General features: G+C 39.8%; 1 protein-coding gene across 2 annotated transcripts in view; it reads left to right on the forward strand.

Annotated features, from left to right (window-relative positions):
- Positions 1-10,489: 10,489 nt before the first annotated feature.
- PCSK6 (proprotein convertase subtilisin/kexin type 6) overlaps positions 10,490-13,450 on the forward strand; it is a 251,900-nt gene continuing 248,939 nt past the window's right edge. For both annotated transcript variants that reach the window (XM_069098448.1, XM_069098449.1), the window contains exon 1: positions 10,490-10,857. In XM_069098448.1, the coding sequence (XP_068954549.1) occupies positions 10,558-10,857 (300 nt within the window). In that variant the 5' untranslated portion in view covers positions 10,490-10,557. The remainder of the gene's footprint in view (positions 10,858-13,450) is intronic.

Genomic DNA, 13,450 nt, shown 5'->3' on the forward strand with positions numbered 1-13,450 from the left:
CCCTTCTTCCCTAAATCAGCCCATGTGACACTAACCACTCCTTTCTTTTATACCTATTAGAAGAAAGTAACTAACCTAGTAAAGGAGATAAAATATTACATCTATGATCTTGCCTTATTTAAATTGTGGGTCAGGAGCTTAAAGAAATTTTCTCAAAAGCAGTTATAATATGGTTCAAACATTTTAGATGAAATTGAATAGTGGGGGTAAATATAAGATTCCACACTTGAATCTTTTTTTTTTTTTTTAAATTAACTGTTCAACTAAAGGATGCCTTAGGGTGAAGAGGCTAGATAGTAGTTCATGTGAAAAGAGACCTAGCCTATTGTTGGAGCTGGGCTATCACACCTGAGCAAGACTGACTTTATGTTGTCCAGTCATCCATTTTAGATCCCTGAATGCCCCAAGGCAACACTCATACAAGGTAAGTAAGGCTTAGCATCACACAATGCCCTTTCCCAAATATGCTTTTACTAAAACATGCTCTTTTTAAAAACATGTCACTTATACTTACTCCTCAGATTTGTTCTTTCTTCACCTTGCAACCTGATTAGTGGTTTCACTTCTGACCACACACATTTTCCGGTAACTGAAACCCCATATATGAGACATCACATCCTAGAACCAGGACTCTTCTTTGGGGCATAAACCTTCTATACACATGACCCAAATTACTAAGCCTAATAAATGTGTTGCTTGCTCTGATCTCCGCAGCACCAATGAAGTCTTTCTGTTACCTCCCTGTTCTTTGTCACCTCTCAGCTATTCTATAGACTTCAATCTCAATATGAGTTAACAGTGTGATATGGCCACCAAAAAAGCTAATATATTCACAGGTTGCATTGATAGTAGCATAATATCCAGCAAAAGCAACATGATAGTCCTGGGGTATTTGACCTTGGTCAGATTGTATCTGGAGTACCATGTTCATTTCTAGGGGAACTATTTTTGGGATTCCATTGAATTCATTTTGTTTTGTCTCAACAAATACTTTTGGTATACAGAGAACTGTGGTAGATGCTGGGGAGATACAAAGTGTAGTTAAAGACATGATCCCTACCCTCCAGTAGGGGGATAAGATAGGAAGACATTGACTAGATGAAAAGGTACCTAGAAGATAGTGATAAGGGTAGTGAGCGTAATCATAGTTATGTCACATAAAGATAAGCCAAAGGAACTGGAGAGAAGAAACCAATATACTCAAATTTCTCTGAACTAAGTGTAGCCTAGAGAAGAGAAGACTTGAGGGAAATAAGATAGTTGTCTTCAAATATATGAAAAGAGGCTATTAGATTTATTTTCCTCGGCCCCAGCAGACAAAATTAGGATTAGTAGGTAGAAACCATGGGGAGGCATATCTCAACTCAACACAACTTTATAACCATTAAAGCTGGCTTTAAAAAATTGCACTAAGCTGCTTCAGGAGATATTTAGTTCTTTGACATGAGAAATCTCTAATTGGAAGTTGGGTGATCACTTGTCAGTGATAATAATAGCAATAGTAATTTCTATTTATATGGCACTTTAAAATTAACAAAGCACTTTCTTCACAACAATCTTGTGAGGGTAGGTAATACAAATATTTATCTCTTTGAGAAACTGAGGTCCAGGGAGGCAAGGGAATATTCTCAGAGTCACACATCTAGTAGAATGAATTACATTTCAGGTATGATTGGATTAGATGACCTTGAAGGATCATAGAATTTGGAACTGAAAAGGGACCTTGAAGAATATCGGTCTAACGCTTTTGTTTCCAACTTTAAGATTCTGTGTATATTGGGAAGACTTTTTGCCTTCCCATTCCCCGCTATTTAATATTCATGACCATCTGCATATGTCTACAAATGAAATTCATTCTTCTGTACTCTTCTTATGTGTTCAGGTTTAAAATAACTTTTGATCACTTAAAGTTATAACTTCCTGCCTTTCTTCTTCTCTCTCAACCTATTTTCCTACCTTGCTTCTTCCTCCATGATCAGTAATCTACAGCAACAGGTATCCTTTCAGGACAGTGATTTCGTGAGCTCTAGTGTCTGTAGGCAACTTTTTACAAGCACATTCTACAGTTAAATCAGAAATTCATATGGCTACCCAGTTTTTGAAGGAGAAAACCAAATATAAAAACACTTCAAGTTTCAGGTTTCCTTTGATGCTGGGGCCCATCATAGTACTTTCTGCCTGTCCCTATCTGGTTTTAGCACAGTGCCTGGCATGCAGTAGACACTTAATGTTTACCGAATGAACGGATCTTTAAGACAAAGTTTAAATGTAATCTTCTCCATAATGTCTTTTATGATCTCAACTGAATGTGACATTTTACTCCTAGAAATTTGTAGTATTTTCTACTTCTCTAATGTTGAAATAGAGATGTACAAGGGGTGGCTGCGTAGCACAGTGGATAGAGTACTGGAGTCAGGAAAACCTGAATTCAAATCTCACTCAGATCCTTACTAACTGTGTAAGACTGGGATAGTCACCTAATCCCTCTCACCCTCATTTTTCTCATCTGGAAAATGAAGGTGATAATATTACCTACTTCATAGAGTTGTTTGAAAGGTCAAAGGAAATAATATACATGAAGTGCTTTATAAACTTTAAAATACCTTATAAATGATTACCATTATTGTTGTGCTTTGTCTTGTTATGAATATATACATACAAATATATATGTGCAAAAATACATAAATATACATACTTGTATATTTGTACATATATTTATATATGTATATGATATACACATGCATCTGTCTGTATATGTATAGACAATGTACATATGCGTAAGTATATGCCCAAATATACAGTATGTACACATTTATATACAGATATGTGTATATCTCTATACATCTATGCATAATAAAATGAAGCATGATCACATTTATAAGATTTTTATATGTATATATATTATATATAGCTATCATATCCCTTTACTATATTGTGAATTCTAAGAGGGCAGGTATATGTCTTATTTGTATTTATGTAACCCTCAATTCCAAGTACAGATGTTTCTGCAAATAATAGATGTTTCACAAATTGTTTATTTAATTCAATTGAAAGTCAGTTTATGAAGTAAGGTAAAGTGGGCAGCTGCCTGGTGTTAATCATATAAGACCTGGACAACAGGCCTGGAAAGAAATAGATATAACCAGAAAGGAGTGCCAAGAGCCATGACGAAGCTAGGAGAAACATGCTATGAGTTCTTCCCTCAATTTTTTTTTTGCCATTTTTCAATATATTTTTCAGTTTTTACTCTAAATAGGAGTGTCCCCAGAAGACTTCAAGTCTATGGTATTATGTCCTATGTTTGGGGAAGATGATACTAATTTCAAACATTCTTATCCCCTTAAGGTCATCAAAATATATCAAAATGCCAACATTTTGGCAAAAAACAACTAAATATATCATCAGTAAGCATTTTGATTAAACTATTGAGAGCCAGAAAAGAATGAACTATAGGCTGAAGAAACCTGCACATCTATAGCCAGATAAACAGTGTATATGCTTAGATTGTGTGCAATATAGGTGATGTGATCCAAGCTAAGAGGTGGCAATGATTGGCCATTGCCTTTGAACAACATGCAAACACTACCATCAAAGTTCAAGTGGTAACAATGCAGAAATGACTGGCCTCATGTTATGATTTTTGATTTATAAAATATGGTCATTGGAACCAGAACATATTTATGAAAGTTGAAAAACTAACTAGAAGTTTAATGAAAATCTATACCCAATTATAGAATTGGAAAAACCTTTAAGTAAGAAATATTAATAACCTGAGAGTTTCAGAGTAGGGTAGTTGTATTAAAAATTATAAAAGAACAGTATATTTGGACCAGGGAGAAGGTCTAAAGGAAATATCCACATTTCTTGTTAAGTACAAAGAATGTGTTACAGATTGCGGTGGGATCACTGGATTTATAGCTAAGAGACTCCTTCAAGATCATCTAGTCCAAATGCTAATTCTATTGATGAGGAAACTGTGACTTAGAGAAACGATATCAAACTCAAATAAAAACATCTCTGCAGGTCACATATTAACTTAGAAAACCATAAATTTATCTATGTCTTATTGTCTTTTCATTTATTTTATTAAACAGTTAGCTGCACTTGAGAGTTTTGCAAGCTGCATGTGGCCTCCCAAGGGCTGTGAGTTCGACACCTCTGACTTAGAGGAAGGAAGTGGGGTGATCAAGGTTACTCAGGTAATAAGGAGCTGAGGTAGGATTGAAACCTATATTCTCTTTCTCCAAATCTAGTACTCATCTTCTAGTATGTTATATTGTCTATTGCATTGGAAGAACACTGGATATCAACCACTAAGAAAAAGGAAGCATCCTTATCCTACCCCTTTCCTCACTGTTCCCTTAAGGAACTTGTTAGGTGGAGGGGAAAAGACTTCTTGGGGGACAGTAAAGACAGGGAAACTCTGAGAGGTTAATTTCTCTCCTCAGGGTCCTTTGAACCTTTTATATGTTACATATTATATGTTGGAATTGAGATCAGTTTTAACATTTACTCCATTATAGGTAAAGACAGCATTTGTTAAACAAGGCCCAAGGAATCAGTAAAATCTGAAGAAGAAAAAAAAAACCAAGAACCCAAACAAGCAATTCCTGAAAATCCTCCATTGAAGTTGTCTAGATGATTTGCCATCAGTAGCCTATTTTGAAAATGATAAACTTAAATACAGGTGTACTCTGCCTTAATCACCATATTTGAAAATCTAAACTCACATGACAGATAAATTAGTATTCATCACTTTACAACTGGGATTCACTTCAAATTTCTTTTCCCTCCCTTCCCCCCCTAAAAAACAGACAAACAACTTTGCTACCTTTAAAATGTCAAACAGTTTGGTGTGCAAAAATTCATTTAGATGCAGCTTTTCAAGAATGTTATCTATTGCCTAAAGTGATTTCTAGATCCAGGTGAAAAATTAATGAAAGTGTTTTACCATCCTGTAACTTTTTGTATTGAATATTGTGTGGAATAAGTGAACCATAAACTGGGCCATAGAGCTCTTGAACAGTATTTGTTCAAATAGACTTTGATTTGTAGTATCAAGGATACTGAGGACATATAATTAACATGTTGAAATTACCATCATGCACTTTATATTGAGTGTTTCAGGGGAGATGCACTGCCCTAAGAACCTTTAAAGGAATGAATTCTCTGTTTCCCATTTCTGCCTCAATTTTTACTTTGTTTATGATAAATTAAATAGCTTGTATAGACTGTGAAATTCAGGGTTTGGCAATGTTAAAATGGTATAGCTCTGAAGTTCTCTGTAGAAAGTTGAACATTTAGCAGGCAATAAATCCGGTCCCTGAAGAAAGAAGAGTAAAGTCCTATTACAGATCCTATCATGATGCAAAGGCTGCTACAACAGTGATTGAGCTAATCCTGCCACAGTATAAATCAATAGGAAGTCCATAAGAGGTGAGTTGATTCAGGATGTCCATTTGGGAAAGCTAACCAGCCTATATCATTTGAGTGAAGATGATTCCAATGGGGTTTTTTGGGGAGAGAGGGAAATGTCAGTCTGAAATGATTGGATTTTTTTAGGGCCCATAGCACTGACCTTCCCCCACATCCCGCCCTGCCCCCAAGCCATTATACAGTAAAATTTCTCTGAGTTAAGTGCAGCTAAATGTCTTAGTCTACCTAAATTAAAATGAAAATTTCATATCTTCTGCTTATAGTAATCTCCTCTCACTGGGGTCATTGTCCCAGGAAGAAAGAAATGGTTATAGGACCATAGATTTAGAGATGAAAGGAATCTTAGAGGCCAATCCTCTCATTTTACAAATAAGGAAACAGCTTTAGTTTGGACCTCAGGGAAGTCCAGGGTCACACTGGTAGTAAGTAGCAAAGCAGTATTCAAAGCCACTGACTTCAAACCTAATCTTTCTATTGCAACATACAGCCTTTAAGTACATCCCGCTAAATAATATACCTGACTGCCAAGGGCAAGTTTGGTGGTTTAGGGTGTATCCTGAAAGAATGACTTAGATTATATGCTGCTATAGATTTACACTTAAAGTGAATGACTATGCATCTAGGTAAGAAAGTTATTTGTGCCTTTGGACAATTCCAAAATGTTGGATTCTCTCTTCAGGATGGTCCTTTTCTTTAGTTTAGATTTTTCCAAAACATGGTTTCAGGACCCATATGGCTTTTTAGGGTTGTATATGGAGTTCAAAGAGGAAGATGAAAAAAGAAAAGAACTGCCAAGGAGCCAACTTGAAAGTGAAAGTTGAAGAGATTGCAAATTAGTTTTCTAACCTTTTTTATGCCATCAATCCCTTCAGGAGTCTGATAAAACCTATGGCCCCTTTCTCAGAATAATATTTTTTAAATGCATAAAATTAAATGTATAGGACTATAAAGGAAACCAATTATACTGAAATAGTTTTCTATATATCTACACATTTAAAGTTCATAACAAAATTCATCTGGAAAGGGTCAAGAATATCAATGGAATAAATGAAAAAAAAATGAAGGAAGGTTACCTGGAAGTAGTAGATTTTTTTTTTAAGCAATCGGGGTTAAGTAACTTGCTCAAGGTTACACAGCCAGTTATTTCTGGGTGTGGTGCTGGATATCTGAGCCCGGGATTCGATCTCCAGGTCATCCCAATACTGGAGCCAGTGCTCTTACTCGCTGAGCCACCTGGCTGCCCCAAAGTAGTAGATTTTAAACTCTACTACAAAGTGGTAATCATCAAAACAATCTGGGACTGGTTAAGAAGTAGTTGATCAATAATATAGATTATGTGTACATAATAACCACAATAGCCTAGTGATTTACAAACCAAGAGATCCAAGCTTTTGGAGCAAGGACTCACTATTTGACAAAAACTACTGGGAAAAATGGATAGTCTGGAAGAAACTAGGTACAGATCAACATTTCATACCACATTCCAAGATAAGGTCAAAATGATTTAAACATAAAGGATGATATCATGAGCAAACTAGGAAAGCATGAAAAAATATACCTTTCATTTCTGTGGATATGATCAAACAGGAGATAGAGAGGATCACAGGAGGTATGGATAATTTTTATTACATTAAACTAAAAAGATTTTAAACAAACAAAACCAATATAGCCAAAATTAGAAAGAAAGTAGGAAATGAGGGGGAAATACTTTTATAGAAAGTTTCTCTGAGAAAGGTCTCATTTCTCAGAGATTTAGGGAACTGAACCAAATTTATGAAAATAAGAGCCATTCCCCAACTGACAAAAAGGTCAAAGAATATGAACAGGCAGTTTTCAGAAGAAATCAAAGCTATCAATAGTCATATGAAAAAATGCTCTAAATCATAAGTTCATGAAGCCAGGTTAAGACTACCAGCAAATCATCTAACCTCAGCCTCACTTACCTTATCTATAAAATGATAATAAAAGCACCTAGCACTCATGGTGAGATTGTAAGGACCACATGAGATAGTATACGTATGTAAAGTTTTTTCAAACCTTAAAGTGCTACATAAAATGCTATATATTGCTGTTGTTTAATGCTGTTAACAAGCATTAAACGGTTACTAAGCCTATGAACAAAGAAGTTGCACTGGAGCTGAACACAAAGAAAGTCTGGGATTTGGTGATGAAGTGGCAAGGGACAGCTGCATTTCAGGCATGGGGACCAGCCATTGCAAACAGAGGTAGGAAATGGAAGGTCATGTTTAAGGGAACAGCAAGCAAGTCAGTTTGGCAAGAATACTGAATATGTTAGGGAAATTAACATGGGATAAATAAGCCTGGGAAGATAGGCTGGAGCTGGATTGTGATAGATTTTAAAAGTCAAACAGAGGAGTTTGCATTTTCACCCCAAAATAGGAGGGAGCCCCAGACGTTCCTGAGCAGGGGAATGGCATGGTCAGACCTATGCTTCAAGAATCAAGGGAGTCCTTCATACCACAAGGAGGCATCAGAGAACTGCTTTAGGAAGGCAGGAAGGAAGGAAGAAAAAGAGCAAGGGAAAAAGGAAGGAAAGAATAAAAAAAAGGAAGGAAAGAAGAAAGGAAGAAAAATTAAGAAGGATAAAGGAAGGAAGGGAGGGAGGAAGGAAAAGAAGAAAAAACAGAGCAGGGAAATTAAAAAGGAAAAAGGGAGGGAGGAAGGAAAAAAGGAAGAAGAGGAAGAAAAACAAGGGAGTGAGGAAGGAAAAGAAGGTAGGAAAAAATAAGTCTATCTTCCCAGGCTTATTTATCCCATGTTAATGCATTTATTAAGCACCTAATAATGTGCTGGGCACTATGCAAAGTGCTTTACAACATCCCATTTGATCCACACAACATCCTTTGGAGGTGTTTGTGTCCACACATACACACAGATACATATATATGATTTATTCTCATTTGACAAATGAGGAAACTGAGGCAGGTAGCCATTAAGTGACTTGTTCAGAGTCAAATAAGGGAAAGGAATAAGAATTTATATAGCACCTACTACGTGCCAAGCACTTTACAAATATCTCATTTTAGCACATATATCAAAATTTAACACATATAACTTAAAGACATTCAATGTATGTTCTGAATTTTTGTCTGCTTTATCTTTGACTGCCTAGTAAACACTAAAGGGCAAAGGCAACCTTTGTTGAACTCTGTAGAGTTTCTAAGTGAATGTGTCATACAGTAAATGCTTTGGATGATATTTAGAATTGCAAGGTAGAGTTCTAAAAAAGGGAAATGGGATGGATGCAATGGGCAGATGTCCAGGACATTTGAAGTTCTACTATTCCCAAACTCCAATGCCCTTGGAAACAGGGTGCCATCTGAGCAGGGGGTTCAAACTTCAAAGGAATTGTATAGTAGCATTTTCTATATAACAATGCCTGGCATAGGATGAAGACACACTTCCTGTGTAATCTGGGATCACAAGGCCCCTAGAAGAAATAAATGGGATGGAGATGGGAATGGAGATGGAAATGGATATTCCTTACAAAAGATCCTGGACTCTGCACAAAGAACCCCTCCTTCTAAAGACTAGTTTCTTGCTCTCTTGACCTGTGGGCCTCTGGAAAGAGCCACCTAGTGTCAGCAGAAGATACTTTCCATTAACGTTGCCACAAAATTTAGCACTTAAAAATACCAAATCACCAGATTCAAAGATCTAAGAAATCATTAAATTCGAAACCCGAAAATGATTTATGTAAATAAATAATTTAAATATAATCTGTAATTACTACTATCCAGTTATCTTGTTCAACCTTCTCATCTTACAAATAAGGGCACTGAATGATAGAGAGGTTAAGTGATTCATAAGGAAACAGCTAATTCAGTAGCAAAGCCAGGCCTACCATCCTGCCTTTAACTCTGCATCAGTAATGTCCCATGACACTTCTTGCATATATAGGACACAAACTAGAGCTGGAAGGGTTCTTGAGAAATTATCTAGTCCAAACCTCTTATTTTACAAATGGAGAAACTGAGTCCCGTAGAGGTTAACTGAATTGGCACAGTTCCTGGCACATAGTAGATTGATTAATTGAAGAGAAGGCCTTATCTCCTAACTCTTGATCCAAAGTTCCAAGATGTCTCTTGAATATAGAGGATCCATAGCTGTAGAGCTGGAGGGAACCCAAGAGGTAATTAGTCTAGCAACACCTTCATTTGGTTGGAGGCAGCAGCTAGGTGGCAAAGTAGCCAGAGTGCTGCAGTTAGAGTCTCAAAGACTTGAGTCCCAATCCTGCCTCAGACACTAGTAACAACCAACAGTGTGACCTTGAGCAGATCATTTACCCTCAGACCCCGTTTCTTCATCTGTAATATGGAGATAAGAATAGCCCTATTTCATAGAGTCATGGGGAGAAAGTAAGGATAATAGCACAGGGTCGTTGAGAGAATCGAATGAGATAAAAAATTATTAATAAGTAATATATTACCTCAAACGAGATAATAAATGGAAAGCGCTTTGCAAACCTCAAGCTCTATATAAATGTTAGCTATTCTACAGATGAGGAAACTGAGGCTTATTTGGATTAATTGGCATGCCCAAAGTTACAAGCCCAAGTGAGAGAAGCACACCAGACACTTGATCCTCTTTCTCTAAATCCTGCAAGCATTCTTTGTACTGCCAACGCAGCCTTGATCCCATATCCTATATCCTTAATTGTTTTATGTGCTGTGTCTCTCTTTCCCAACACTGCGGTAACTTCCCCGAAGGCAGGGGTCAAGTCCTGCAGAGCATTTCCCACATAGAGAGTCAGTCCTTAGTAGCTGGGAGCTCTACCCTACCTGACCCCGACCCACTTTCCCGGGGAGGGCAGGCTGGCTGCCCCGCGCTCCCCGAGGCGCACCGGGCTCTCTGGGCGGCCGGAGGATCAGCCCGTGAGGCTCCACACGAGCGCGGCACGAGTCGGCGCTCATCCCGGGAACTTTCCTGGAGCCTCGGCGAGAATGCGCCTCAGCCTTCTTCCCTCCCTCGCGCCCTCCCACCCTCCCTTCCTCCCTCGCGGCGGCGCTTCCCAGGAGCGGCGCTGGCTTTAAAAAGCCCCAACCCCACCCCCCCAGCCCTGCACTCTGCACAGGCACTTGAACGAGCCGGGCTAAAGCCATGCGGTGCTCGCAGCCGCCCCGATCCCTTAGGCTGCTGCGTGCTGGAGGAGGAGAAGGAGGAGGAGACAGAGGAGGACTCGGCGGCGGCGGCGGCGGCGGCGGCAGCAGGAGGAGGACAGGCTCTCGGCTGCTGGCTATGCGCTGCTGGACCTGGCTTCTGGTGCTCGCGCTGCCCACCGCTTGCGCGGCGCTGCGGTCCCCCACAGTCTACACCAACCACTGGGCTGTGGAAGTACTCGGAGGTCCAGCCGAGGCGGACCGAGTCGCTTCGGCGCATGGGTATCTGAACTTGGGACAGGTAAGTGGTGAGGGGCAAACTTTTCCCCGCGCGCGCCGCAGGTCCCCCAGTGTCCTTGGCACCAAGAAGGAAATGGAGCTTCCGTCCTCTCTGACCTCGCCTTACCTCTTCTCAAATCCTCTTCTCTCTCACAAACCACGGTCAGGGAGTGGCTGCTGGCTCCTGCGTCCCAACAAGCCTCAACCTGGGCACACCAGTGCGTCCTAACCGGGTCCTACCCCGGGGACGGTTAGGTTGTACCCTACATTGAAAGGAGTAGACAGGGAGGGAGGAAGGAAGATGAAATACAGCAGCGGCAGAGGCTGCGGGAGGAGGCAGGACGCCGGATGCCAAGAGGTGGGTCCAGAAAGCCCAGTTCATGGGGTCAGAACTTAACTCTGAAGTTGAGATGCCCGGCTTTAACTTGGCGGTCTCTTTCTTGTTTGGGATGGTGTGGGAGGGAGCGGGGGGAAGGAAGAGAGTGGGAGTCGTGGACTGGTGCCCACCCAGCACACTAGGTTGTTTGTGACAATAGGTGAAGAATTTAGTAAGTACCTTATGTTGTTCGCCTAAACACAGACGCACACAGTTTGGGGCAAGGTGAAAGAAAAGTAGTTTTCAAAGGATAGAAAAGTACCAGGAAGTCTTTGAATTTCATCCTGGAAGCCTGGGCTTGGACACTGGGTGTCGAAAACGTGTTGGGGAAGCTTCCCAGGTCTTTGAACCAGAAACTGGGTAAAAGAGACTCGACCCACCTGTCTGCTTTTCCCTTTGGCGGAAGAGGGACTCACTCTCCCCCTTCTCTCTCCCCCTCCACGCCCGACTCGGCATACTATCCTACTCTTCCCTCCTACGACTCTCCCCACTCCCGTGTCCTCTGTGGCTAAGGTTTCTGCAGCTGAATATAACATTCCACGTTCATAACCTTCTATCTTACAACTCAGGCCAGCTCTTTTTTTCTAGGCTGACCGTAGTAGAATTTCTCAGTTCTGGGTGTGCTTGCAGAGAGAGATGTGTAGGTAGAGGTGGATTGGGAAATTTAGGGATCTCAGCAGTATACTGACAATTGGACTGGCGAAGAGCATTGTTAGATTCAACAAATCAGTATTTCATTTAGGCAGAATCACATGAGTCTGTATCCCCCCTTAACTTGTGCATAAAGTGGGATGATTTTGACTGAGCCCAGAAATGCAGGTGAATGCTTAAGGGAGGAGCAGGGGATGAGGCATGTAAGGTCATTGAGTAAACAAATGCACGAGACCTAATGGATCGATCCTAAACTAGTGAGAGCCTTAGTCCAAATCATAGACATTCTAGTCCAAGGATTTAGTCTTCTGTACTCTGTAATGGAAACAACACACAGAGAAAGCAAGGGACCCCTGAGAAATGAGCAACTGTCTCTGCATCTTGTCAATGCTGATTGAAATGAATATCTTAACAGGAGTAGTTATGCCCATGGAAAACCCAGTGGTGCTCCAGATGGGACGTGTAAGCTTTCTTGAAGTGAATGTGCCAAACCATAATCTTGGGGGAGGAAAGTGACTTTCTAAGTAAACGAGCCATGGCCGAGCCAAATTACTCCCCGGATTATTTGCAGGTAAGACCGAAGAGAGGCAGGAATGAGTCCATCTCTCATTACTCTGAAGCCAGCCAACAGTGTAAAGACTTGTCAGAAGTATGAATGGGGTGGGGAGGAAGAACGAGATTTATAGTTCACGGAGAGAGCGATTAGTAGGCTGAAATGTATAGCCTCATCTGGGAATTACACTCCAAGAAGTGGTTAACAAGTATATGCAAACTACAGACATAAAGGATCAAATCAAGTTAACGATAAGCTCTTCTTGTAATTCAAACTTCAGCACCATGCAGCGCAGCGTTAAATTTAGTTTTATCATTATCCATGACAGAACCCAGCAAAGTGTGGTGCTGCCTAATCTAAATGGAATTTTCTTTGCATCGTAAGTCTTATATTGATACTGTTAATGTGCAGTGTGTGGTCTTCTGTAAAAGTAATCTCAATCATTTGAACTGTATTTGTGGTTTTATCAAACTTTCGCAATGGCTAGTCATAGTTTATCTGAAAGAGTATAATTAACTGGGTGATTTTTTTTTTTCTGGTTCAAGTCCCTTCAAGCATTGCTGTGATTTAACATTTTACTTTCATCATATAACTGACTTTATTTCTATCAGTTGTTCCTAAATCTTTATTCTCTAATTCTTCAGATGTGAAAAGGTGTTCCTCAGGGTTTTATCCTGGGTTTATTGCTTTTCGTGTTTGCTTAGAGTCTGCCAGCTCTCTGTGTTCACAGTTCACTGCCTCTCTGTCCAGGTGGCACTGCAATTTGTCTTACTAGCAAAGGTATCTCTTGAAGTGTGCTATAAATTACAAAGAGACTGAATTGTTGGCTTGTATAATTAAACATACAAACTGGAATGTAAGTTAAGTCATAAGTGCCTGGACCAGACCAAAGCAGTGCTTTGAACTCCAGTATCCCATATCTAATGTACAATATCCTTTCTACAATTTCTACAGATGAGCCAGTGATGGCAGTATAATTCTTTTGACTCTGACTTCATTGGAAGCTCTCCAGTCAGGTCACATAGTCTATTCCAT

The sequence above is a fragment of the Petaurus breviceps genome, unplaced genomic scaffold (assembly GCF_028583685.1).
Source record: "Petaurus breviceps papuanus isolate PSGF00001 unplaced genomic scaffold, PetGlider_PUasm1.0 37, whole genome shotgun sequence".
In the NCBI taxonomy this organism is placed as follows: domain Eukaryota; kingdom Metazoa; phylum Chordata; class Mammalia; order Diprotodontia; family Petauridae; genus Petaurus; species Petaurus breviceps.